The sequence below is a fragment of the Drosophila guanche genome, unplaced genomic scaffold (assembly GCF_900245975.1).
Source record: "Drosophila guanche unplaced genomic scaffold, DGUA_6, whole genome shotgun sequence".
In the NCBI taxonomy this organism is placed as follows: domain Eukaryota; kingdom Metazoa; phylum Arthropoda; class Insecta; order Diptera; family Drosophilidae; genus Drosophila; species Drosophila guanche.
The window spans coordinates 5,884,492-5,911,354 of NW_022995746.1; the positions used below are offsets into that span (position 1 = coordinate 5,884,492).

The window sequence follows — 26,863 nt, forward strand, 5'->3', positions numbered from 1 at the left end:
AGCTATTTATAACCCATCTGTTTCAATTCTTCAACTTAAATTGCAGAACTTATCACCAGGGTTTCCATTAGCCTGCACCTCACTCAATCGTCTGCTCTTCTTGCAGAAACAAATCCCTGGCAAAGGCAGACACAAACAGCCTGCAAAACCCAGGACAGAACCACTCAGAAGTCAACAACCGATGTGGCGACCGGCCGCAGGCCAACAAATGAAAGACACTTTAAAGTGAAATTTGCTGTGAGTAATGTGGCACAATCCCACCTGATTTGCATTCCCCCCTGTGTGTGTGTGTGTGTGTGTGTTTCTGTTGTTTTCGCCTAAAAGGCGGACCAACAAAATAAGCATATAGAGGGCTTTCTTTTTGCCAATTGCCGCTGGCAACCAAAGATGACACATTTTCCCCAACAGAAAAGCGAAGAGAAAACCAATAACAATGCCACGCTGCAAAGTTAAAGTGTTCCTTGGGCTGGAAAGTCGTGAGTGGGGAAGCCATATGAGAAGTTGCCAAAAGTTATATTTTTGGATATTATCAGGACTATTTTTAGTCATTGTCTTGTTATTTCTCGTGGCTTTTTCACATTGAAATCGTCTTAAACGGTTTCTGTGTATCAAATTGCATCAGGCCCTTGAACCACCCACGGCCAAGCCAAGCCATGGCCCTGCGTCACGCCCTGCCTGTGGGGCCTGTGCAATCGGGGCCATATGTGTCGTGCCGCTCCATAAGCGGTGCGCCGCGACGTGCAATTGATAAGGATATTATCGCAAAACTAATTATGCTGAGATTTTCGTGGGGTGTTCTGGGAAACGGTTTTGTAGGGAAAACGCTTGGAGTATGGATTGCAAATGTTTTGGTGAATAGAAATGGGATAAATGGGGAGGCAATTTTTGATTAATTTTCAACCTTTTTTTTGTTTAAACATAATCCCAATTAATTTTCAATTTTTTGTATAGCTCTTCATCATTTTTTTTTCCATTAGCTGCCTCTAACAAAAATCGAAGTAATTAGCTGCCAGAGATTTTGCGGCGAAACTGTTTTCCAGAACATCCTGCGCCATATCTCCCGGTTGCTTCATTAAGCAAATATTTGAAGCATACTTGTCGGCGGGCACGTGAAATGTGCAATAAACCCAATGAGTTCGCCCAGCGATTGTTGTGTGTATTTCTGGAGTTTTTGGTACGATTTATTGGTATGATTATATGGGCCTCGTCAACTCGTTACAGCCTTAATTAAACCAAAACCACACTGACAGATAATGACACAAATCAAATCAGCAGCGTGTCTGGCTGACAGCTGACGCTGACGTTTAACCAATTTCGAATCCCAATGCCAATGAGGTTTGAGGTTGAGGTTTTTGCGCCAAATATTATAAAAACAACCAACAGAAAAATGAAATATTTGTCCGAAAACTTTGTAGAACTTTTTGTTGTTTGTGGAAAGTAAAGCAGGAGACAACACAGACAGATTCTCGCTGCTCCAACGATGATAAACAAATGAAAATAATAATACTTTAGGCCGGCTTGGCCTCCTGCTCGTGATCGGAGCTGGGTATTTCGGCCTCTTGCTCCTCGCCAGCCTCCTCTTCGCCCTCTTCGACCTCCTCAATGATGTCGCCCATGATGATCTCTTCAGCCAGTAAATAGAGTTCACGAATGTCCTGAAAAGGGACACAAAATTAGAGGAAAGCTGAACCTAGACCAACTTGTTTGTATCCACCTTGGCATTGCGTAGCGCCACAATTTTCTCATCCTCAAAGCGCAGCTGATCGTACTGCTGCTTGGAGATGAGCAGTCCTCGATTGAACTCATCCTCCATTTCGGTTTCCAGCTCCTCGGCATACTGCTGCTTGGCCAGTGTCAGGCTGATGGCAGCCTCGCTGACAATCGTTTCGTCGGAGACATCGGTGGCATCGTCCAGGAATTTTCTCGGCAGCGCATCATGGACCGAGTCCATCGATGTCTCGCGCATCATCTCAATGCTGGCTCGGTGTGCATCCTCCATAAATTCATTCAACTGCCTGGCCGTAATCGGGGTGCTGGGGTCCTTTAGTTTACCCTCCAGCTGATTGCGTATGCGCAGCTCAGTTTCGCGGAACTTTTGTCTGCAAATTACAGGGTATTACAGGTGACACACTGCCTCAGAGACTTGAACTGTGCTTTACCTGGCTTTCACTATATTCTGTATGTCCAATGGATCCGAGGAGAAGGGCTGGGGAACGCGCAGCGAACGCTCCTTCATTTTGGCACGCTCCATCTCCAGGAACTCCTTCAGGCTCTGCTCGCAGTCGCGCCAATCCTCGTTCTCAATGCTGTGGGTGAATGCGAAAAGGCAGGGCAGATTTTATTTTTCATTAGCTCCGAGATTCCACAAGGAACTCGCCAAACATTCAACTCATGCATATTAATGTGGGGATGCCCTCGGCTAAAATGCTTTAACGACAGCAAAATGCTTCTATCTGGCGGTGCTATACACGGATGTGGAAGTACACTTTCTTGGAGTGGGGTTATTGGGGTGTTGAGAAGGGATTTTAGAATTTGGATTGTATTGAACTACATTTTAAAGGAAGAACCTTATAAATTTAGAGGGAAATGCAAGCTTCCTTTTGCTGAATCTTAATGCAATTTACACAATTTTTTAGGAAAATTTCCTATGCTTAGTAGAGTATACAAAAATAATCAAATCTTGTTTATAATTTCCCAACATGCCCCAACTCCACTACATAGCCGCTGCGTAAGCCACTGGGTTCAGCCAACGCCCGCGCGTTTTTTCCCACGTTCTGCAAAGGAGACAAAGCTCCCCAGAAGGCGTTGAGCGACAACGCGGAATAATGTATTGTTATCGTTTGGCGTTTTTTAATTTTGCCAACATTCTCCCTCTCCCAGCCATTAAACAGTCATTAGAGGCGAAGATATTTAGGTGTGGGAACGGTTACTTACCGCAACAGGTCCATGCCGCGTTCGGCATCCTCCGTACGGTACTGTTCGACCAGCAGCTTTTGGGCGCGCTGCCTCTCCCGTTTCTTCGCCAGCAGCTCGGCTTCCTGGGCAGCGTGCTGGAGTCGCTCCCGCTCCCATTTCACGCCCTGCAGCTTCAGACGCTCCGCATTCTTCTCCCGACTTGTTTTCAACTGCAAACGGTAAACGGTACGGTAAACGATGAGCTGAGGCTTGGGTCTGGGTATTAGTCTGGTAACTCACCTTGGAGCGCTCCTTCTGTATTTCCAAGTTGGCATCTTTGTTGACCATGAATATGGGATCGTCGGCCAGTTCGTCTGGTATCACATCCGATTTACCCTCTATAATAAGCATGCGTTCCCGCTCCACTTCTTTCATCTGAGAAAATATTTAATTTCACATTAGCTAAGTTGCCCTTGATGGCATTACAAGCTGTGCGCCCAAATATTTACTCGTATTTGTGGTAGTTCTTGATTAACAATTTGTTGTGGTGTTTTGCGGTCGTTTATATTAAAGACGAATGTTTGTGGTTAATCGCTACTGAGGCTGTTGGTGTACCCAGTAAATGAAAAGTAAGAGTGGAATGCTACATTTATGAAGGAGTGTGTAACCGAAATAAATATCTCGCAGCATAAAAAAACTAGAGCAGCGAAACGCCGATTTGGCAAAGGGGAACGAATTACAGTTAGGTCACTGTAAGCAGGTAGCCAAAAGTGCCATGCAAGCTGCCCACCCCATTTAATCTCTTTCGAGAATCATCCTCATCATGTATGAAAGCAACAACAGACAAAGAGTGCTATCTCTTTCTAGCGCTTGTCGCTCTGAGAGCTGAGAGAGAGCGAGCTGTAAAAGTTCCGCATTTGTAATGCCTTTGTAAATGCATATGGGTGCCATCTCTAGCTTTACGCATAAGTCGCTCTCTGAGAGCAAGCTGCATTGACTCTCTCAGCTTCACTGAGGGTCTGCTTTGGCAACGCTACCTGCGTGAAGCGCCGTTAGTTTTAGCGATCAAAGGGAATGAAAAGACAAAAAGTCGTAAATTGTTGTTGCGCCTTGTTTGAGTCTGCCAAAAACTTAGAAAACTTATTTACAGCGTAACCTTTAGTCGAAATATCCACAATGCCGTATTTACTTTCATTAACGATTAGTCTGCGGTTAATATCAAAGCCAAATGTTACGCGTAATGGCAGCTCTGAGCCTCTTAGCGGCTGGCAAAGCTTTTATTTTGGCTTTGGTCAAATTTAACCAGACGTCCTTGGTACCCCAGTACACACCCTAAAGTCATGTCTGAGTGTACTACCTCTTAGCACTCAAGGGCCAATTTCCTGACACCTTATACTGGTACTGGCACTGGCACTGCTATCTGCTACTTCGTGCCGCATTGCGCGCTCCCGTCAAAAAGTGCAATTGGAAGCGTGAATAAAGTTTTTCCTTCCCTTTTGGCATTGCATATCGTACGGACAGATCTCTAAGTATCTGTATCCGCAGTGAAGCACTTTGTACTTCATAGTTTCCCCCCACCTCGCATGTCTCACAGACATAAAAGAGCTCCAAAAAGACTCTTTGCCGGGTATCCGTATGTGCTGTGCATCTGTGTCTGTTGCTGGTCTAATTTTTATTACTTTGACGGCTTGGATTTGCCATTTTCATGCCGGGGGCTCATTGAATTCAATTGTTTGTGCTTTCCCCCTAAAATGCCCCTTACCCCTGCCAGAAGGAGGCGCAAGAAAAATGAGTGGGCGATGGCGGTGGTGTCGGCGTCATTGAAAAACTTTGGGACACTTTCGCTGAAAAAAAGGGCAAACTTGAAAAGGGTAAGCAAGAAAATGAAATCGCAGCCAATAAACAAGTGGAAGAGGAAGGAAACAAAAGAGAAAAGACTAGCGGATACCGTAAGTAGCTTGAGCTTTGCTTCTCTTGCACAAAAAATAATCTTTCAGTGAGTACTCAATAAACTATCTTGATAACACTTTTACATTATGGTCTTCAAGCCCCATCCCTAGCTAACTCCGAAACTAACTCTCACGGAAACTCCTTTCGTGGCATACCCACCCTCAAAGCGAGCAGAACCCTTCCTCATCCTCTTTAACTTCGCTCTTCTACGTGACTCTGGGGCGTCAAATTTGTTTAGGTCTCTTGTCTCACATTTTGCGTTATATTCTTAGGGAGAACTTTATGAAAATTGAATTACCAACCAAACAAATTGGTCACATTTGTGTGTGAGCCTCAAAGTTAATTGGGGTACAAAAATAAAGATTTGGGTTCTGGTTCTGGTTCTGGTTCTGCTTACCTCACGGGCCCGGATGCGGGACAGCAACTGTTTGCGGTAATCCTCGTCGATGCGCTCCCGCAGCTCCTTCATGTACGCGCGATCCGTCAGCTTGACCACATTGGTGCCCATCAGGCGCTCCAGTCGGGCGCTAATGCGCGGCAAATTGAAACTGCGGCGAAACAAGAGACAGAGGCAAAATCAAGTGATTATTAATGACCCAGGGACCGAGGTGTAAATGTGAGTCAATCATTTTTCCCGCTTAATTAAGCGCCAAACCTCTTGCTAAGCCGCCCAAGCGAGTGTCACTGCTTGGTGGGCAAATCCCACATGGATCCGCGGTCCGCACAGCGTTTGTGAGCGCTTGTAACTCCTGGCAACGAATGAGTTCGAGCCGCATGTATATTTTTTCTGTGTTACTATAGCGCCACACTCGCAGTGGCTGTTCATACGCTGCGTTCGCCAGCCAGTCAGCTGGTGGATTTTATTCTATTTTACTTTGGTTGCCAAAACACCCGAAACCGACAACACAAGGACAAGGAGCAGCGCTGGAGCAAGCCGCCCCAAACCCCAACCTAACCCACTCAAACACTTTCACTCTACGCCACAGTGTGACAAAATCTAAGCTGAAAGGGTTATTCCAGGAGTTTCAAATCAATAATTGTAGCGAGAATTATTTGAGTGGTTAAACAACATTTTTGCTGAAAGTTTAGCAAGTTTGAAGGCGGCCAAAATTGCCAAAAATATTCAAAAATCTCTGCCAATATTGTAGCTTGAAAGTGTATGATATTCGCTGATCAGTGGGGAATTGCTAGAGCTACATCTCGAGGCTGTAATCCCCTGGAAATTTGCTCATCTTTATGGGGGTAAAATGCCATTAAAACCATCAAAATTTCGAAAAGGATTCCAGCAATTCTAACCTTGGATTTCCCCAAGCGCTAGTATTATATTTTTCCCCCACAATTGCTTCCAAAGTAAACCCATTTATTTAAAATATAGCAATTTAAGTTAAGATTTAGCTTAACCTCCATTAAAAAGCAATAACTTAGCTGCTGCCTTACCCTTTGCAGACACTGTGCCGAGCCTGAGGCTCATATTTTCACATGATATGCACACCAGCCAACAAGAATAACAAGAACAATATATAAACTCACCTCAGCACGGCCGACTTTCCCCCCAAAGCCGACAATTTAGTGTAATTTTAGACATGCAGACTAGAGCGCTGCTTGGATTTTTAGTAGGAGCAGCCAAAGGGCTGGGGCAGAGCCAATGTCTCGACTCGTCAGCGAATTTCGCTAGGCTTTTTAGCAATAGACAGAAGACAGAGCAGCAGAGCAGGTGGCACACATGGTTCTGGTTGGTTCTTGGTTTCTTTATATGGTAAATAAATATTTTATTTCTACATGCCATAAAGCAGTCTCTCCTTGGTTGGGGTTTATTAATCCTTGTCAATTGTCAGCTGACAATTAGATGGAATTCCATGTGGAGCATAGACAGCAGGTTTGGCCTGAATCGTGGCCTGAGAACTGCTTGAGGCTTGCCTGACTTCGGTTTGGTTCAGCGCCAAGAAAATTAACTCTAGCGTCATGCATTTCCAATCACAAACGAATGATAGCTTGCTCTTTGCTCTTCTTGGCACACGTTCTCACACACAGTTAAGACATTGTAAGCTTTGATGTCTCGACGTCCTCCAAAAATCGCATTTCGCAATAGTTCAAAGCCATCAAAGTTCAATTCAATCAATTTTCAATCTGGGACAGGTGGCAAGGAGGGGTTTTACTATTCCCCCTTTCGGCATTGACATTGATAATGAAATTTCAGGACATCAATGGATGTTGTCGTCGTATCAATAACTTAGCCCGTGTCTCACATGGCTTGGAGGGTCACATGCATAAATTATTGCCTCTGGAGGAACCAATCTGTCATGTCTGTTGTGTCCTACACAGAGTCCCCCTGCCCGCTGCTGCTCCTACCAGCTTCGATTTATGGCTTGTACAAGCTTTCCTTTCCACACACAGAAACCCTGATAAACGGAAGTTCTAGCCCACAGAAGAAGTATCCAGCTCGTGGCTTTTTATTGCAACTTCCGCGTTACCCTACGCGAAATGCAACTCCCATGACATTTGCACTGCTCATCGTCGCATCCGCTAACTGTCACAAATGCTCTCAGGCACACAGGCGGGACATGATTTATGGCACTCTAACCTCCGCCTCCGTTTCTACGATTATTACACCATTTGCGGAGGTTGCACTACGCGTGGGGGGCTTGAGCTGACTGCGAATGGGTTAACAAGCAACCAATAGTACATTTTGCCATATAGCCATTTGTGGCCACATTCCGCTCTTAATGGCACAGGTAAGCCATAAATAAACATGGGATTTATTCACTGCTTACAGCTGCAGGCATTATGGGTGCTTTTATTCATTTCTATGGTAAATCTTACGCACTTGATGTGCTTTTTTTGTGTGCTGTTTATTGGCTTGTTCTTGCATGTACAGAGGACACTCTGTTTCGGGGGAATCGGAGAAGGTAAAGGGTTCCAGTACCCTGATATACAGCTCCCCATTCTTCCTTGCTGCTTATAAACCTCTCAAGAAACGCAGTTAGCTATTGACCCATTTCTCCCATCTCCGGCAATATGTCAAAAAAGAGAGAGGCTGTTCCCCGTCTCATTGATGACATTTATGACTTAATTAGCGACTCGCTTCGTTGGCCTTTTGTGAGGGGAAATTGGAACCATATTAGTTTACAGCCTCCTCGCCTCGTTCTCATTGGCTAATTGAAAGGGCAACTATAAAACTGGGAAACAGAAGAAGAACTGAAGATTGCGAATCCTTGCTGCCTGTGCAACGCTAATTAATGCCTGGGACGTGCATACATTTTGCCGAAGAGCCTGACATTTATGCCCTTTGCCAGTCTGCCATTAAAATTGATAATTGCAACACGTAGTGGGGCGACAATAAATTTCCTAAGGATGCCCCAGAAGCAGTGGAATATTGAAATGTGATTCGTGCATCCTTTACCTCGTCTCCGGCTCCAGATTGCACTGCACAAAGTCAATGAGGAAGTCCTCCTCGATCTCCAGCTCCATCATGTGTGGCAGTCTTCGGAGACGTTTTTTTTTCGTTTTTGAGGGCATCATTTTTTGGCCTCTAGAGGAGTTCTTTGTACCACTTTTTAGTCTCTCATTTGTATACGATGGTTTTCGCCACGGCGAACGCAGAACTTGGCGGAACTTTCACTGAACAAAGACGACCGGCGAATGGGGCAACCTTTGATTGGGATTCCTGGTTTTAGGTTGGTGCTGCCTGCCGCTTCTGCCACACATGTGTGTGGCGTCGAGTGGCAGCCGCCAACCGCCAGCTCCCACTTTTACTTTTACTTTCGCCCTCTCATAGTTTCGCGTTTCAGAGTCAGCGCCCGATTCCGTTTCCAGTTCTGCCATTGTCCCGGCAGGTGGCACGACGTCGTCTCCCCCATCGCATGTTTTGTTGTTCGGGAATCCAGCGTTTAAGCGTTTAATGTTAGGCGTAATGACATGACACCAATGTCAATGTTATGACAAACTATACGACGCAGTGTGTCAACAAGTTTCACCATTGATACGATACGACTACACTGATAAAAGATTTGTGGACTCTTAAAGGCAGCAGTCAATAAAGTTGAAAGGAGTAGGAGTTGGGTTGAGCCAGAGTGGAGTTTATTTTTCAAGAAACAAAGAGCATTTATGGGGTATTGTAAAAGTTTAAGAGAGCAACAATTTGACATAGAAAGCGATAGGTGATGGAGTGAGACGGAAGAATCGAGATTTGTTCCTTAATGACAGAGAGAAAAGAATGAGTATAATGAGGAGGGGGACTTCAAATGTACAGTTTTAGTGGCATTGAAGAACACAATGCAAAAAGCTTTTGATCGCTACGCAGCACTTCAGTACGTTTACTCTTCCTCTCTCTTACTCTTTCTCTCTTCTTACACGCTCTTCCTCGGCCAGTGCACTGCAGTGTGCGCTCTTTGCTGAAGGGGAGTGAGCTATAACGGCTGTTGTTAGTGAGAGAAGAGCGAAAGAGAGACAGTTGGAAAGCAATAAGCGGTACTGAAACTGACTGAGGTTCGGGTATGTGTACATATGTATGTGTGTATGTATGTATAAATAAATAGTTTAAGTGCCGCGACTCACAACCTTCAAGTTCGTTATTTTCGTTCAGTGCACTAAAATTGCCAAAAAGTTTTGAAGGCTCACCTGTCTGTAGGTGACAACTCTATTTCTATATATTTTCCCATTTATATGCCGTGGGACTGGATATCAGCTCCTCCTCGTACTAAATACATGCCTCTACTCGCTTTTGCTTTTGCTTTTGCCTTTGGTTTATGGCCAACAAACTGTCGGTGTTTATTTCACCCGTTAGATCTCGTTTTTTCTTGTCATAGTAGCTGCATGTGCGTGTGTCTGGGTTTTGCCCTATTCCAGCGTGTGTGTGTCTAGGCACGAAATCGGTGACTGAAAGTCTACAAAGGGAAGAGAATCTCAAGAAGCAGAGGGGCACAGGGCACGAGGCACAGCGACACGTGGCATAGGGCCTGAGTCTAGGCCTGTGTTTTGGTAGGGAGTCTCACATTACCGTTGAAACCAGATAACAATTTCGCTTTATGGCCGTCTTTCATGCCAACAAGACATACAATAATTTCCTCTAATCGACTCGGAGCGCGGAAATTGAGCAAACACTTTGTATCGAGCTTGACACTGACATTGCAACGTGCAACAACGAGTGGCAGTGGCAGCCACTTTCCGAAACTCGTCTCTCCCTCTTATTTCCGGTCCATGCCACTTGGCACAACTTTGAAGCCGCCTCTTTGGCACCCAAAAAACTTTAATTGCAACGTCTTCCGGCAAACGCGAAAGGTGTCCGCTGACATTTCAACAAATAACTTGGAGTACTTATTCCTTTAAGTTTTGGCTTTCTTTTATTCACTTTCTATCCTCTACTTTTTGAGAGCTTAGTGGCTTCAGCGGATACTCCAATGTCAGCTTCACTTTATCTCTAGTTTGTGTGTCTTCTGGGAGGCAACATTTCTCTTGCTTTTTTTCGACATTCCATTTGTGTGTCGAATGCTATTTGTGGCTGCACTTTTTTTGAGTTAAATTGCATAATGGTCACCTTTAATTCTTTGTTTTATTTTTTTCTATATTTTTAGCAGAGCAAAGTTCTCTGTAAAAGGTGAAACTAAGCGGCAATCCATACTTCTGTAGCCCCACAAATCTTTGCACGCATGGGTGCTTGTCTATGCTAAACATTGACGGAAACCCGCTCTGGTTGTTGCACTCGCTAAGCTTTTGTTACAACTTTTTTTGCGTTTGATACACTGAAAAAAGTGCACCTTTGTAATGTATAATGTAATGCATAAAATGTGGAAAATAGTATCTGAATTTGGGCATACATACATTCACCGAACAATTCTAATCGATGAATCTTCTTGGAGTTATTCCAAATTATTTTTAGAGCTCATATATGACGCCTTAACCCTGAATGTTTTGCTTTGTTTTACAGCTCCTAAATCCCATAAATAACACTTTCTCAACAATTTGTGATTCTTTCCATAAACTCTTTTCCCACTTACTCTATCAATCACTCTAAAATTCTTACGTGCACTTGACCAAATCCTCCAGGTCCTCCGCGGACAAAGCGTACTCCGGATCCAAGCTCGGTCCAGAGCGTTTTTTGTTTCGGCTCCGCTGCTTCCGGCGCACTCCACTCGAGGGCTTCGAGCCCGCTCGCAGTGGCAAATTGTCACTCGACTGGACACTGGTGCGGGGTATCGGGGACTCCGCAATGATGGCCATGCCCGTGCTGGTGGCGCGCTCGTTGGGGTACTTGACCGCCGTGGCAGAGGCACTGGCAGCGGCCGCCTCCTCGGCCTTGGCCTTCTCCGCGAAGCTGTCGCGTCGCCAGGAGGGCGTGAGGCTGCGTATGACATTCTGGGTGTCCGCATAGCCCTCGTAGTTGTATCGCTTGCGTAGGCTCAGCCCGGACAGATACTCGAGCGTCTGCCACACGTTCATCTTGTTCGCACTGTAGCAGGTCTCATCGTCGACTGACCAGCAAGCGTTGCGTGCTATACGCTGGGCCAGGAGCATCGTCACGGTGGCACAGCGCTTGCCTGGCGGCGGCGGAGGTGCCCACTCTCGGGACTCCGAGCGAGCACCTGTGAGTGACATATGCGGAACAGTTTGTTTAGCAAGGATCCCACGTTTCACGTCAGTTGTCTTGGATAGCACAAATTGAAATGTAATTAAGTTTCCCCTTTCAAAAGTTCGTCCTCATCCTTTATGGGACTCTTGGCAGTGGCGTGCGAAGCCTCCGACGACCGAACTTCATGTGAGGACGAGTCCCCGCCGATCCGTGCCCCGTGTGTCCGTTGCGTGGCAGCCACGCGTTCGTACTCGTACTCGTACTCGGGGTGTTTATTGTATCCATTTTGCGCCATTAAAAATAATATCATTCTGATTGAGTGACGCGCCGCTTAAGTACTTTCTTTTGCTGTCCTCGTACTGACACCATTTTCCGCTACACTTTTACTCGCTTGATTTTGTTCCTTTATTGAACACGCAAAGTGTCGGAGAATAGAGAGCAAGTGGAGCATTATCTACCCCGTTCTTTGGCTGTGAATGCATTGTGGATACGCAGCTTAGGGAAATGTTTGAGTTATGACCCAGCTAATGACACTCTACCCCTCGTTTTTTGGCGTATAAATTCTAGATTGATGGGCGTTTTTTTATGGCTGAAAAGGAGGAACACTTTATCTATTGATGTGCCAAAAGAGTTATGGCCAAGAAATGGAAATGGGAGTTGCAGATTGAAGGACAAAAGGTTGACTGATCGATTATACATTCTGTAGATTAGAGTTTGGTGGATCAACTTTCTTTGATTTAGGATTATTATACACAGCACTCGAAGAGTAAATAGGATAGATTGTATTTGTGGGGAATAACGGATGTTTGTAACGCACAGAAGGAATCGTTTCCAAACCAAGTCTGTCCGTCTGTCTGTCCGTCTGTCCGCCCTTATGTGCGCCTAGTACTCAGAGACCAGAGATAGGGCAACCAAGTTGAGTTGAGTACTTGCCACAAGTGAAGTAAGCAAGGGCAAGGGCAGGCTTTGGCTCTAGTGTCAGATTGTGAATAGAAATCAAATGAAAGGAAAATCCTTTGCCAGCAGCTTGGAGCTTCATTCAATAACAAGTTCTGCTCTCTGTCTGGATTGATTGGGGATAATGGAGAAGCTGTTGGAGCGCAATTTCTTTGAATTGAAGCATGTTGAAGATGGGGGGGACAGCACCAGCTGCGCGAAGCAGCAGGAGCAGATGCCGAACTCGAAGTTGCACGATCAGGAGGCGACAGAGGCGGTGAAGAAGCTGGATGAGGGGCAGCCTTGGAGTGACTTGGAGGAGCAGCTGCAGCAGGCGTTCCAGGAGAAGCACGAGCACTCGCAGGAGCAGCAGAAGAAAGACCAGAAGCAATTGGAGGGCGAGCTGCAGCGGCTGAAGGATCAGCTGGATGGCAAACAGAGGGAATTCGAGAAGATGACGAAGCGATACAACGCCTTGGAGTCGGCCTTTGAGGCTACTTTGCTGAAGAAGAATGCGCGGATATGTGAGCTGAAGGGTTCCCTCGATTTGGCACAGGATCGATGCGATGAGGTGGAGCAGGAGAACGAGCGAGAGCTGGAGGATATTAAGCAGCTGAAGACCAAGATCCTGACAATGGAGCACGCCAATGAAATGCTGATGACTCACTTTGAGGCCGCTCGGCTGGAGCTCAGCTCGATCAATGATCTTCTGCTGCTGAATGAGAATCAGCAGCTGCCGGACAGGCACCTCAGTCAACAGGTGATGCAACGATCTCTGGAGAGTCTCCAAGCCATGACGGAGTATTTTGAGCCGCTTCAGCAGCAGCTGCTGGAAGAGCGAAACAAAGAGCTGGGCAAACTTACCGTCCTGAAGGAAGACAAGTCGCGACTGGCGCAACGGCTGGCCAATATGCAGAAGGAGCTGGCACTGAAGGCCAGCAATTATGCGACGCTGGAGGAGCAGATTCAGCCGCTGATCGATGAACGGGACGCCCTGAGGGAGCAGCTCCAGAAGAGCGACAAGAGCCGGAAGCGAGTACAGTTGGAGCTGCAACGAGAACAGGAGAATTCCGAACGGCTGATCGAACGGCTGCACAGGGAGAACCACAGACTGGAGTTGGAGCTGCAGTCGCTGCAGCGATCGGGAACGGAGAAGGAGGAGGCGGAGGTCTCAGCCAACTGCAGCAACTGTGTGGAGAAGTTGAATGAAATTCGCAAGCTGCAGAAGATCAACAAGCGGCAGAGGAAACTCCTGAAGGAATTCAAGGGCAAAGCGGAGCAGTTGAAGGCGTACACCCAGGCCAAGTGTCCGACTCAGTCTGCCCAGCAGTGTAGCGAACAGCTGGAGCAGCAGAAATATTGCGAGCGCATGGCGGAGCAGGAGAACATTTTCCACGCACAGCTGCAGCAGGCAGAGGAGAAGTATCAGCGTCTGCAGAGTGGCTACGAGGAGGTGTGCGGGGAAATTGTGCAGCTGAAGCAGACCATTGTGAGGGACCGCGAAAAGATAGCAAAAGTTGTGTGTGCGAAGAACTCCGAACTGAACGCATTGATGAGCAAGTGCCGCAGCAGAGAGCAATGCATTGACGAACTAAAGCGCGGCTTCGACGAAGCGTACACGAACATCGGCTCCGAGCGGCAGTCGATGAAGAGAGTGATGGCCCAGTGGGAGGCGAGTATGGTGGATATCAAGCAGGTGGAGAAGCACTGGCAGCAACAGATGAGCGCGATGCAGCGCAGGCATGATCAGGCCATGGATACCATGAATCAGCGTTACCAGAACGCCATACAGAAAGCAAACAACTGCAAGCTCTATGCGGAGGACAAGGCCACAGAGTACCAGGCATCGCTGGCCGAGATGAAGGCTACCATGGATTCCTTGAATGAGCGTTACCAGACCGCCATGCAGACAGCAAACAACTACAAGCTCTTTTCGGACGACAAGGCCACAGAGTACCAGGCATCGCTGGGCAAGATGAAGGCTACCATGAAGCATCGTCAGCCAAGAGAGCAGCGACAGTAGATAGCAATAGGAGTAGCAGTAGTCGAACAGAGAGTTCTGCTTTTGTTTTGGTTCTCTTCTATTTCAATTAAATTTAAAAGTGTAAAAATGTAGCTGATCAGAAAATGGTTTTTATTTCATTGCCGGACTGCCCTTTCAGCATTCGCATTTATCAAATTACCCCACGGTGCGGTGAAACGCTCTCTCAACTCTGCTCTCCCACTTTCACTCTCTTTGCGCACGCTTGACGTGCTAGGGATTGTTTTGACTTGAATTGAGATAATTTGTAAGCGTATAAAACTACTAAAGTATGATGGATATATGATTAACATATTTTTGGTATCATTATTTGATTATTTGATCAAATGAAGAGGAATATTTCGATACATTTTGGGAGCATAAAATGAGTAAGAAAAGTCCATGCCAAGTGGAATATTTCTGTTAGTTAAGCTGCTTTACATGTAGAGTATTTATTTTGTGCAGAATGTGTTCCAATTTCAAGTTTTAAGATAGTTTTTGGCAGATAACCAAAACGAGAAACCATTTTAAAGTTGAAACCATTAAGAGAAAAAGCGAAAAAGCTAAAAGTCAAGCAGGAAACGTTCCAAAAAAAACATTCAGAGTTGTTTCCAACAATCTGCACCCACTGTAAGTAATAGTTTCCTGTGCCATTTACACCTGGCTTAACCTTGAAGCAGAAGGAACATTCCTTAGACATTGACACCTCCAGAGAACAGAGCCAAGACAAGCCGCAAAAAGCGAGTGCGACCCAGACGTCAGCCAGTGAACGAAACCAAAGACAATTTCCCTTTTCCATCACTTGTGCACCCCAATTACTTGGCAAAGTTTTGACTGCACTTGCACCCCGCCCTGCCTGCTCTTTGGAGTTTCCTTAAAACTGAAGGAGGAGCTGAGGCTTCGTTAGCATCGCGTGACTAAACTTAGTACGGAAATTAGTGCCCTCCACTCAAGGCAGAGCAAGAGCCGGCAGCGGAATGTCTGCTGCCAGCGGAACTTCCAGGAAAGTTTTTCAGTTTTTGGCAGCAAATGAGACTGCAACGAGAGCTCTAAAGAGGCAGATAACCATATCAGAGAATCTGTTAATGTGATGCAATCGAGTGTAAGTATTTCCTTAAGAGTGCAATCCACAATAATTGCCATGGAAATATGTATTTCTGGGTGTGGTGGCAATACTGCTGGCTGCAACGCCTGACATTTTGATGGATGCAATAAAATATTATGAGCATGCCGCATGGAGTGAGCCGCTGTGGCAAAAAGAATCTTAATTGAATGGCAGGCCGTGGCGCCAAACCGTGTCAGAACGTAACGACCAACCAATCGACCAATAAACTGCACGAAAACATAAAACCAACAACAACAACAAACACAAACACAAAAGCTGGCACCAAGGTGAATTTAGCAGAAGGTGAGAGAGCGCTGTCTTGAGAGCCGACGCACTGCCCACGCTCTCTCGGCGCTCAGCAAACAAGCGCTAGAAAGGGATGGAGATCCCCAAAAGAGATTACGTTGTGGTGAAGACGTTCGTCACCTTCTAGAAATTCACCATGGGCTAGGCATCGAGGCACACATACACGTGTCTTAAATTTGCAAACTATTTTTACTCACGCAACAATGACATCGGGATCCTCCCACCATTTCTTATGCGAGGGCTGCAACAGCAGGCTAACCTGTCGCCAGTGATTCTTGTGCACAACCTAAGCGGAATGTTTATACAGTCAAATATTTGTAATTTATATTTTATTAGCCAAACTCACTTTGTACTTCTTGGGATCGTAGGCATCGTGATCTTTATCGGAGAACACCAAACGCGCCATTTTTGCCGCCTTTTGCTGTGTTGCTGAATTATGATATTTTGGTTTTGTTGTGTTGCAGGACTAATGATTTTGTTGTTTGTCAACTAACACGGACTGACAGTTGACTGAAGGGTGTGTGTGAATAGTGGATTTATTTTGGAGTTTTTACAGATTTCTTGAGACGGCCTTAAAGCGAGAGAATTCCTAGATAAGAAATATTAATTTTTGTAACCATTTTTGTGCACCATAAATATTTTCCAGTGTCCCATTTTAGCACCACCCTAGAGCACAGCATAGCCCCCGCTTTAGCTTTAGCTGCATTGGCATTATGCAAATCCATCAAATCCACACAGACATATAGAGTAGATGCACACATACACACATATAAACATATATATACAGCCGATAGCTGTAGACCAAAAGCAGCGCGGTCCAACGTCTGGTGGCTGCTGCCTGTCGGCTGGCGGCATTAATTTCAGGGCAGAACTTATTGAACTGAATATAATTATATTCAGCTGATGAAATTTGAATGGACAGCAAGTGTACTGAGTGTGTGTGGCTGTAATTCGCCATTGGACATGTGTGGTGTGAGGTTTGTTTTGGCCAAATCAAATGTGTCTTGTCTCGATATCATGTCAACCCCGACCGTGGCTAATTGTCACACAGTACTGAAGCTCAAAGAGATCTCTGGTGCCCTGACCATGGCGTGGTACAATCGAGTTTTTGTTTCGAGTTTCCGCATTAATGGAGCGAGTGCCGAGCAACCTGGCCTTTTATGCTAAAATGTGATTATAAATCTCGCTGGTTCTGGTTGGAGCTATAAAAACCCTGCGACCACTGGCAGATGTCAGTTAGTTACGTTCCAATCGTCGCTTAGAAATCACTCAACAAAAGCCAACATGAAGGTACAGGAGCTAGGCCACAGTTCCCCCGGGATTAAGTCTGCAATTAATTCTCTTTCTCTCTCCCTTTACAGTTCGCCATTGTCGTAGTCTTGTTTGCTCTGGCCTATGGTGCCCACAGCTCTGTGGTGCCGCTGCTGACCACCATCCAGGGTGGCCAAGTGCTGGTGGGTGCTCCCGCAGTTGCCGGCTCCGTGGCTGTTCATGCCTCCGCGGTGCCCGCTGCCCTGCCGCTGGCTCTCTCCCCCGCTGGACCCGTGCTCATTCAGTCCTCGCCGGTGCATGCCACCATTGTGGCTGCTCCTGCACCAGCTGTCGTGGCAGTGGCTGCTCCAGCAGCCAGCTATGTGGCCAAGACACGTGGCGCTGTGCATGTGGCACCCCTGCCCGGACACTCGCAGTCGGCGGCTTCGGTGAACCTGGAGCCAGCACCAGGCACCTGGTAAACGGCAGCCCTGAAAGCAGCTAACCCATGGATATTCGACCCTGCCAGCCCTATCTCTGCCTTTAAGTCAGCTTTTTCCTCTACTTGCCATCTGCCTGGGCGGATCCTCTCTTTGAGATCCTTCCGGGATCCTCCAACACACAATTTTCTGACAGCAAATTCTAAGTCAAATCTATGAGTCACTCTTTCCTATCGTTTTTTTTTGCTTTATTTTCATTTGGAAAATTGTTTTCTTTTAAATACAAACCACAACAAAATGTTATCAAAACCAAAAAGATTTAAAGGTTTAGTTTTTGGGCAATTTTCTTGCAGTTCTCCCAGCTCCCACGCCTTCAAACCTTCTTTTGTTGTCTTTAAACAGCTAAATAGCTCGATCGATCGATCGATTAACGATTAACCGATGCAATTAATCAATCGATCAGCAAGCTGCTGTGAACCAGACCCAAAGCAGGGGCGTTGACGCAAAAGCCTCACAGTCAGTCAGGCAGTCAGGCAGCTGTATCACTTTGGTTGCCAACTGGTTGGAGGCCTCAGACACCAACTGAAATCGAGAGTACCAGAGTGCAAGCCAATAAACTGGAGCAGGGGGCGGTTTGCCTTGATCGCCGCACACTCGCACTTGCAATTATTAATAGAAAAAAAAGCAAGAACTGGATATGCACGGAGCAGCGCTACACCCGGCTAAGTAATGTTAAGTGTCTATGCAAGTTTCTTGTTGTTTGCTGGAGTCCGCCTTAACGCCCACTTTGGGGCAGTCGTGGCTGTACTTTTGTTCCCGTTTCCGCAGCCTCAAGTCTTTGGTTGCGAGCTGGATGTTGGATGATAAGCCCCAAAAAGTGCTCTGAGCTTTCAATAAAAGTGTCAATTGTCGAACGGGGCTCTAACGAAGTTAGGGATACCCTTGTGGATGTAAATACCCCGCAAATCTCCCCCAGCCAAGAGGGGTAACAGCGCTCTGACAGACAAAAGCAAACAGCAGCATTTTTGTTGCCGCAGCCAAGCCCCATACCAAATGCCCATAAATCTGGCCATTCACTTTTATATATATATTTTTTGTTGCACACTCGATGCCCGTGCCCCACCCTGCTGCTGCTGCTGGCTGCTGCTGCTGGCTGCTGGCCTGCGTGCGTGTAAATGCTAGACGCATGACGCAGCCACTGCACAGCCGCTTCCTCCGCTGCTGGCAAGTTCAAGTTTACGCACTCGATCGTTGTCTGTGGTGTGGCTTCCTGCTCGACAGGTTCAACGCACTTGAACGCATTTTTCTGTGGCACGCACCAAACGAGTTCACAAATTCACGCAATTTTGTTGCGGCTATCAGCTCATAATTCAGGCTGGGCGTTGAGTCGTTGAATAAGGTCAGTGGAGCAATAAAGGATTGAATCATGTGCGAGTGATTCATGCAGCAGAAAGAACAGAAACCCAAGTGGGTGGCTGGACACCTACAAACAAACAAAAAGCGAAAAGCCAGACTGCAACTATTTCGTAATAGTGTCTGGTCTGTGTGCAGCTTTCTTATCCGCACCCACAACTGGTTGGCTGCCTGGTTTGTTGGCCTAAATATAGTAACAACCTGTAACCAAATGTGCGCCAAAAAAGACACACAGACAGCCACTCGTATCTCTGTGAGCTCTGAGATATTCAAACCGAGACTTGTGCCACTTGCTAACGTCATAAACACACTACTAAACCCGTACTAAAACCGTACTAGAACTTGTGCTACGTGTACGAGTTATGGTCCCACTCCCACTCTTGTTCCTCCTCTGTTAGTTGTGACAGTTGGGACTGCGATTTAGTGACTAGTGACAGCCGTGACCGCGTAATTGGTTAGTTATTGACTTCGCTTAATGACCATTTACATGCCGTCTTAGCATACTAATTGCAACTGGATTAATTGCCCACAAATCTTGATCGCAAATCGAAAGGTTTCCATCGATTACGCCTGCGTTTGCCAATTGCATCATCAGCCCCCAAAAAAAAACAAAATATAGAAACAATTGCACTGCGGAGGCCACTTCCAGCTACAGCTCGAACACTCCAAAAAATGCCTACGTTAATTAAATGAACTTAAATCGTTCAACAATTACAAATAATACAGAATGTGTGGCTAGAGCCATGGTCGACGGAGGAAGTGCCCCTTAGCTGCAGGATAAAGCGATTTTGCAAACACTTTAGTGGAGCAGTGTTGTCAAGCGTAGCTTTGAGAGTACTTTCCAGTGTTGTAAAGCATCGTAATAGTAATTTTAAATTAATACTTTCCATTTTTCCTCCTAAACTTCATTGATTCAACACTTTTTAGCCATTTTCTCAGCTTTCTATAACCAGTGTTGTGAAGAGTAATCTTCGACTGACTTGTCGCTGCCTCCAGTCAGTGCTGTAAAGCCTACGCTTAGCTGGGCACTGTACTTTAGGCTGAATAACAATATCAAACTAGTGTTTAAAAGCATTTGCCAAGTTTCAGTGTTGTATAGCGCACGTATGGTAGGGTTCTCAGCAGCACGTGCAGCCACAGAGGAGTTCCTTATCACAACTATTCCTTTATTCAGTGTCTCTAAAGCTCAGCCTCAGCCTCAAATATAATTTCTTTCCTCAGTTTCCCAGCACCTGTTGTTCAGTGCTGCACAACGAAGGGCTGTCGCATGTACCCTTGAGCCTGTAGAGTATGGCAAAGCCAAATTAAATAATGGGTAACACGCCAAAGGTGTTGGCGGAGTGGGTGGAAATGCTGGGTTGCTGCAACCAAATTCGCTCGATGCTGGCCACCGCGTGCCACCAGACAGCGCCACAGTGTCGGTGTCGGTCTCCCGGTCAGCGCTTGTTTGCAATTGTGGCAACAATTGGCAGCAGCAGCCCAAAGGCCCGCGGGCCAAATTGAATTCAAGCGTGGCTAACATTGATTTCCCAGCCCCACCGAACCAAACCATTCCACCATTCCACCATTCCAGCACCACTGCCATTCACCCATAATTAGTTTTATTCTGTTTATGCGATTTTAATGCGGAATTCGCATTAATCTCGCTGAGGCAAAAGTGGGCGGCAACCGTCGGGGCTGGGCTGGCAGTGTGTGTGATAAGGACATTGTGGCGCGGACTGTACCGGACTCTGGCATGATGCAATCGCCCAGTGAGATTGCAACAAAAGGCGGCAGAATGTGCTTAGCTTTTGTTATTAAAATGCCATTTAAATTTGGGCCACACATATTTTTGTTTGGGCTAAAGAAAAACGTGTGTTGGCGGTGCCTGTCCGTTGCCCCGTCCATTGTTTTGTGGCTTGTGCAACTTGTGTGTCAATCGGATTTATGCCACTTGACCGTAGCGAGTGTGCATGTCGCGTTGCTTAACGCTTTGCCGCTTGGACGCCTGCGCACACGACACACGACACACGGGGGCAAGATCAATGCCAGCCATTCAGCCCAATGATTCTATGGAATTTCGGGGCGTGGCTGCCGCTTTAATCATTGCACCTGGATGCATGTAAATGTATGTCTGTTTGTGTTTGAGGAAACATTTTTGCTTGCTTTTGTTTTAGATTTTGTAGCCCACAAAGTGACGGCGTCCAATCACCTCGCCCATGTAGAACCACGAGACGATCTCGACGGTAACCAAAACATTCAGCCAGGCCTCACGCACTGTCACCTGGCCCAGACGTCCGCCCGAGGGCTTGACATTAGTCTTTAGATTTTTTGTGGATTCTTTCAGGCACTTTTGCAGCTTCAGAAAGTCTCCAGGCAGCGGGGGCGACAGCTCCACTTTGGCATATTTCCAGAATTCCTTCAATGGCGGACGTGCCAGCGCAGTAAGAGCTGTGGGAAATGTTTGTCAATCATTTCTAGGAGTTTATTTGATGGCCAAAAACTTACTCTTAGCCAGCGCCGTGGCCTTGGCCATGTATTGACTCATCTTGTAGCGAAGTTGCAGCAAAATTCGATTTAGTTTTTTGTGTTTAGCTGACACAGAGAGCGTTGCCAGATTGTAGCCAACTAAATGCCAGGCTGCTTCGATGTGAAAACTAAACGTTCGGCGTTGGGCACCAGCAAATTTGCTGGGGTACAACATTTGCATAATTGCCCAGCTTTCGCATACAATCTGCGGGCAATTATGCGATTTTGAAGCGATAACTGACCGATCATTACAGCACCCAACAAGATGGTTATTAGTAGAGCGAGCGCGCAGATCCACGCCCACTTGGGGCAGTGCAAAAACAATGGACACAAGACAAAGAATATGAAGAAAAATATGTAAAAAGAAGGCTGAAAATTGGCTCAAACCAGCGATGGATCTGGGGCACTGCTGGGGCATTATTTCATCATTTTGCATTTGATTGGGTGTAGTTCTCATAATATTAATGCAGCAACTAAACCAGTGAAGGGCTTGCAGCGGGTCTGCACACATTCAATTGGTCCAAGTACGAATATCACTAATTGAGAATGACATTCCACAGAGCAGAGACTGAGCGGGAGAACTATGAATAATCATTAATAAGAATGTGATTAATGGCTCATAAATTTTGTGTGTCTAAATGGTTCCAGTTCCACTCTCACGCGAGGCATACTCCGACATTTGGTTGGCCACTTCTGACACTTTAACCCTCGACTTGGAAACGTGGCCAAAAAGTTTTGATTTGATTTGCATTCCAATGACAATTTCAAGTTGAAATTGCAAACCCAAACATGGAAATGTAGTCCAACAATTCGTTGTACTATTTTGCATTTTTATTGTTTGCCAATGCTGACAGCAGCGTTTGATTATATTTATTCTTGGGCGTTGGCCCCCACAGGCTTACAGTCATAGCCGCAGCAAATGGAATGGGGAGGGGAGTGTAGCCGCGCCAAAAAGCGCCAAAACACGGACATGACTGTAAAATCTAATTGTTTATTTAGAACACTGCGCCAAAATGCAATGCGTGGGGAGTATTGGGTTGGAGATTATGAGCTTTGGATGGCGGCCATTATTGGGTATTGGCTTCGTTTCCCTGAAGGCAAAAAGATTCATGGATATTGGAATGTTTTTGCGATTTAATCAAGCTTTTGTTACGGGAATTGTTCTGTTTGATCTCTCTTGCTCTTTCCCCTTGAATCGGTCTGCAGATTTATCTGCCCTGAAGGTGCTTTAAGTGCGATCGATTGAAGAAGTCACTGCGCAATATTGGATTGCCCATCATTAAAGATATTTCACGGTTGACTGCCGCTTTGATGGTTATTTTACTATATTATTTAACGATTAATTAAGTCATTGTAAAAGGCAGAGCCAAAGGCAACGCCACAGAAGTTCTTAGCAGCGCCTTGGGCAATCGTAATGGTAATGGCAACAATATTCAATTGTTTTTGCAGTGTAGGCACGCGACTTTACCGAAAATTGCATGCCCCAAAGTTACGGCAGCACTCGGCAGTGGCGTTGCAGGCAGACACCAAACGGAACAGACATACGAGAAATATCTATATAATTGCAACAAAGAATTCTGAGCCGATACGCGATACGATTTTTGGTGCAGCAAATTGAATGGCTCTGGGCCGCGCCGTGCCACATGGAACTTATGACTTTTTAAATGTGTTTGTGGCTTTATCAATATATAATTTTGGGCTGTTTGTTGGTGCAATTTTCATGTTGCTGATTTGAGGCAACCGATTGGCTGTACCACCACTGTGTGTGTGTGTGTGTGTGCTCGTATTACCCTCGGCTCTAAATTCTTGTTTATAGTAATTTGCGCAACAATTGACAGCAGCCCCACACAGCACCACGCCCCTTCGGCTTGCCGGAGAGAGGAGCAGCAAGCGCTCGGGTTATCAGAGTATGCTGGTGGGTAGGTGGGGGGCTAGCCGCCACCCAAGGCAGATCTCTGTCGGACGATTGACGCAGCTGGGCAGTGAAAGGTAGCAAGCCGGCGCACCACCAGTGTACTCAAAACTGTACTCAAATTCTCGTCGTCGGCACGAGCCTCACCAACTTGGGCGTCGCCGTCAGCGTCGGCGTCAGCGTCGGCGTCTTCGTCTCTTTAGCGTTTTTTTGTGTGTTTTGCTTTGTTTTTCTCTGTGTGTTTACGCTGTGTGCTTTTGCTGTGTGTGTGTGTGTGTCTACGTTTATTTGACTGCGACTGTAAATGCGCGGCTGCTCTACTGCACTGCTGCTGCCGCTGCACAGGTTTTCCATTTGGAAAAGCTGGGGCAGGTCTTTTTGGTATATAAGTTGCCACAATTTGGTAGTCGAAATCAGAATCAACTCGTTCGCTGAGTATTCAACACAAAGTTTACCTTTTCTTCCTTCAACCAACCAACCAACACCCACCCCCCAAAAAGCAACATGAAGGTAAGAAAGAAACACCGACACAGCATACAGGATTCTCTTCTACAACTCTTCTACTTCTGAAACTCTTCTACCTGCAGTTCGCCGCCGCCGTAGTCATGCTTGTGTGCGCCCTGATCGGTGCTGAGGCCTCGTGGAATGCACTCCAGATCGCTCCTGGCGTCTCCTATGTCAACTCTGTGGCCCATGGAGCTGGCGCCTGGGGTGGTCCCTGGAACGGTGCCTGGAATGGTGGCTGGAACGGTGCCTGGAACGGTGGCTGGAACGGTGCCTGGGGTGCACCCGCTGCCGTGGCTGTCCATGCTGGCGCTGGCGCTCCTTGGAGCTTGACCGGTCCCGGCGGCTGGCATGGCGCTTCGGTTCCCGGCATTGCCCTCGCTCAGGGACCCGGTCTGGCTGCCGGACATGGACATGAGGGTGTCTATGTGGCCAAGACTCGTGGTGCCATTCACACCGCTCCCCTGGCCGGACACATCAACTCGGCCACGTCCGTGAATGTGGCCCCCGCACCGGGAACACTGTAAGTCAATCCACCGATCGACCCATGATGTCTCCCAGCCAACCAACCGATGCCAAACGGACGTGGCGGATGCCAGCAGGATGCCAACTTCGTTCTTCTGCCCATTTGCCTTCCACGACTCTCACACCGGATACTTCCCCCCGCCCACAACTGTCTCTCTATACACAAACAAACTAAATGTTAAGCACACACCGCTCTTAGTTCCCGTGACCCCCCACTTGCCCCCCACCACGATATACGAACACGATCCTGATCTTGAGGCGATCGATGATCGATCCCTCAGCAGCAATCTTTAAGTCCAACAACAATTACAACAACTACAAAGAAACCAACAAAACTGACAGCGCGTTAATTGTATTATTTGAGAACTTTCTACAACCACATAACTGTACCAACTTTCACATCTTCCTCTCCTCTGTACTTCTTCTTCCTTTACTCTTTGCTATATCTATCACTCTGTCTCTCCTTCCACCTACATCTGACAGAAATGCTCTGACAAACTGTAAATATACACTCCCCTCCTTGTACTCTAGTAATCTGCAACAATGTAAAGATTGACGAAAGCGTTATAAATAAACTCCAACAGCGTTTTTTATACGAAAACAATAAGGATTACTGTACTAAAATATGATATAGGGGCTGTTAAGTATATCAATTATGAATCACAAAACATAATTATTGATTTTAAAGATTTTACGGGAATTTTCAGCAAAGAAATTTGTTATCAGATGGGTCAGAATGCGTCCTTGAGAATCTTTGAGGGTTTTAATCAGAAAACATAATTATTGTTCGGTAAGATAGGGATAGGAATAAGAAAAGGGTGTTTAAGGGTTTGAATTTATAAAGGATAAAGGATTAAAGATCAAAAAGATATACTTGATATTTATGGTTGGGATTTAGGGATATATTTTATAAAGAAACTAAGAATTTTTCCATGGTTTGTAGAGTTTTCTACATTTGTATTTTCTGGAATGTTTTCTCTGGAAAGTATTCGACGAACCCATCGCTCTATGTGCCCCATGCTCCCATGTTTTTTACCCCCACGACCTTGACATAGCTCTCTGTACTACCACCTGTATCAATCCAATCATAACCCGCTGATTATAGCCAAACACTAATATGATTTAATTATTACTTAAGCTTGGGGTGTGGTCTGCTGACTGTTCCTTTTGTTTCAGTTTCAGTTACAGTTTTTGCACCTGCTGAAACCTTGAATTGATTGTCAGCTGATAACTGCCCCAAGAATGTCTAGTTCAAATGTGTCTTTGTCTTTTAAGTGGTTTACGGAGCACCACCACTAAGTGTGTATTATTATTATCCCAATTTGTTGGCAAGCACTCTGAACGGTAGTCAAGTTGGAGGCCAATGTCATTAGATCGAGAGAGTTAATTGTCGCCAACTGATGGATAGATTCAACTGCTGTATTGGGAGCACACAGGGCAGTGTGATCGTATGCTTAATTATGCAAACGCTTGATACTAATTACACAGCCAACAGAGCCAGACTTAGTTGCAGTCCAGCAGCTGTTCTTCGAGTGCAACTACCAATAATGGCCTTATGTGGCAAATTATAGCGATTGCTAATTACAGATTATCATCGAAAAAGCAGTTGAAACCTGAACTCTTACTCGGTGCCCAGATCCCACCACATATGGCCATGGAAACAGTACACCTCCACTGCCAAATCGAAGGCGGAATATATTTTTTTTCGGCATAGTTGAATTGTCTTTGATAGTGCAGCGGGACTTAATTGCTTGGCCTAATGGAGCCCAGTCTCCGGCTATGTGGGAAGTCTGGAAGTGCAACTGGCGAGACACCCACACTGCTCCTGACAGTCCATTAAACACCAAGTGAATGTTGTGCAATGTTTAGCCTTCCATTAGCTAAACGAAGGGACTGCCAACCAACTTTCCCATGAGTTTTCCTGTCATTTCTGCTAATTCGACAGCTGTCGACCCTTAACTTAACCATAAATCAGTTATTAGTTCGCCATATTCAGGATATGGCTGCAGACCATAATTGGTTGTGCGCGATTATTCAATGCTGAAATGCTAATCAAACACAAACAACAATTAAGTAATTAATTGCTGCTGCTGTGGTGTGATGGAGTGAAAATCAGCTTACCGGAACTGCAGCTTAAAAGTGGGTTGGGCTCGCCACACTCTCACACATTGCACTCGAAGAGAGAGAGAGAGAGAGAAACACTCACTGGGAATGCACTTGTGAGGCGTTTGCACGTTTGTCAGTGCTGTGCAGATCGCTATGGTTCCAAGGGCAACTGGTTCCGAGGAGGGGAACTTGAGAGGGGAATTTTTCATGGAAAGAACTTTTCGGTGCAGAGAACTTTTTGATGGAGGGAACTTAGCTTAAGGGAAGATCTCGGTTTTCCGTTAGTTTGAAGATAATCCTTGGGAGCTTATATTTGATCAAATTCCAAGAGGAGTCTATGATGATGTTTTGGTCTTCAAAGAAATGAACTGAACAACAGATCAGAGAGATTTTTGTATGTGTATTTTTGGATGTGAAAAGCCCTTGG

The 26,863-nt window shown here is 46.1% G+C and overlaps 5 protein-coding genes across 6 annotated transcripts; 3 read left to right on the plus strand and 2 right to left on the minus strand.

Annotated features, from left to right (window-relative positions):
* Nucleotides 1-1,405: 1,405 nt before the first annotated feature.
* LOC117581691 (intersectin-2) lies at nt 1,406-16,197 on the minus strand. 2 transcript variants are annotated; one of them, XM_034269068.1, is made up of 8 exons: nt 16,124-16,192; nt 15,975-16,063; nt 5,243-5,393; nt 3,196-3,330; nt 2,935-3,125; nt 2,160-2,306; nt 1,715-2,099; nt 1,406-1,655 (listed from the first exon to the last, which is right to left on the minus strand). In XM_034269068.1, the coding sequence occupies exons 1-8, from the start codon at nt 16,181-16,183 to the stop codon at nt 1,509-1,511; spliced, it is 1,305 nt and encodes a 434-aa protein (XP_034124959.1). In that variant the 5' UTR covers nt 16,184-16,192; the 3' UTR covers nt 1,406-1,508. The 2 variants fall into 2 exon arrangements, with proteins under 2 accessions (XP_034124959.1, XP_034124960.1); XM_034269069.1 differs by lacking the exon at nt 5,243-5,393 and having other exon boundaries at nt 16,124-16,197.
* On the plus strand, nt 12,348-14,450 carry LOC117581690 (ankycorbin-like). The gene has a single exon (XM_034269067.1). It carries the CDS (start codon nt 12,492-12,494, stop codon nt 14,367-14,369), a length of 1,878 nt encoding a protein of 625 aa, XP_034124958.1. The 5' UTR covers nt 12,348-12,491; the 3' UTR covers nt 14,370-14,450.
* A 747-nt stretch (nt 16,198-16,944) lies between the features above and the next one.
* Nucleotides 16,945-17,725, plus strand: LOC117582236 (adult cuticle protein 1; the record flags this gene model as incomplete). Its single annotated transcript, XM_034269846.1, has 2 exons — nt 16,945-17,067; nt 17,139-17,725. Coding segments are annotated over 2 exons (495 nt in total), but the record flags the coding sequence as incomplete, so codon positions are not given.
* Nucleotides 17,726-20,942: 3,217 nt separating this feature from the next.
* Nucleotides 20,943-21,498, minus strand: LOC117581695 (ATP synthase subunit g, mitochondrial). Its single transcript, XM_034269072.1, has 2 exons — nt 21,369-21,498; nt 20,943-21,311 (listed from the first exon to the last, which is right to left on the minus strand). The coding sequence occupies exons 1-2, from the start codon at nt 21,406-21,408 to the stop codon at nt 21,034-21,036; spliced, it is 318 nt and encodes a 105-aa protein (XP_034124963.1). The 5' UTR covers nt 21,409-21,498; the 3' UTR covers nt 20,943-21,033.
* A 2,192-nt stretch (nt 21,499-23,690) lies between these two features.
* On the plus strand, nt 23,691-24,931 carry LOC117581693 (adult cuticle protein 1). The gene is made up of 2 exons (XM_034269070.1): nt 23,691-23,811; nt 23,889-24,931. Exons 1-2 carry the CDS (start codon nt 23,806-23,808, stop codon nt 24,330-24,332), a joined length of 450 nt encoding a protein of 149 aa, XP_034124961.1. The 5' UTR covers nt 23,691-23,805; the 3' UTR covers nt 24,333-24,931.
* Nucleotides 24,932-26,863: the final 1,932 nt, after the last annotated feature.

Excerpts from the sequence above, each read along its gene's own strand:
- LOC117581690 (XM_034269067.1), top strand. The coding sequence starts at position 12,492 with ATGGAGAAGCTGTTGGAGCGCAATTTCTTTGAATTGAAGCATGTTGAA.
- LOC117581691 (XM_034269068.1), bottom strand. The coding sequence starts at position 16,183 with ATGGCGCGTTTGGTGTTCTCCGATAAAGATCACGATGCCTACGATCCC. Across the intron at positions 16,064-16,123 it reads ACGATCCCAAGAAGTACAAA|GTTGTGCACAAGAATCACTG; the intron begins GTGAGTTTGGCT and ends CATTCCGCTTAG. Across the intron at positions 3,126-3,195 it reads TACAGAAGGAGCGCTCCAAG|TTGAAAACAAGTCGGGAGAA; the intron begins GTGAGTTACCAG and ends TACCGTTTGCAG.
- LOC117581695 (XM_034269072.1), bottom strand. The coding sequence starts at position 21,408 with ATGAGTCAATACATGGCCAAGGCCACGGCGCTGGCTAAGA. Across the intron at positions 21,312-21,368 it reads GGCCACGGCGCTGGCTAAGA|CTCTTACTGCGCTGGCACGT; the intron begins GTAAGTTTTTGG and ends CATTTCCCACAG.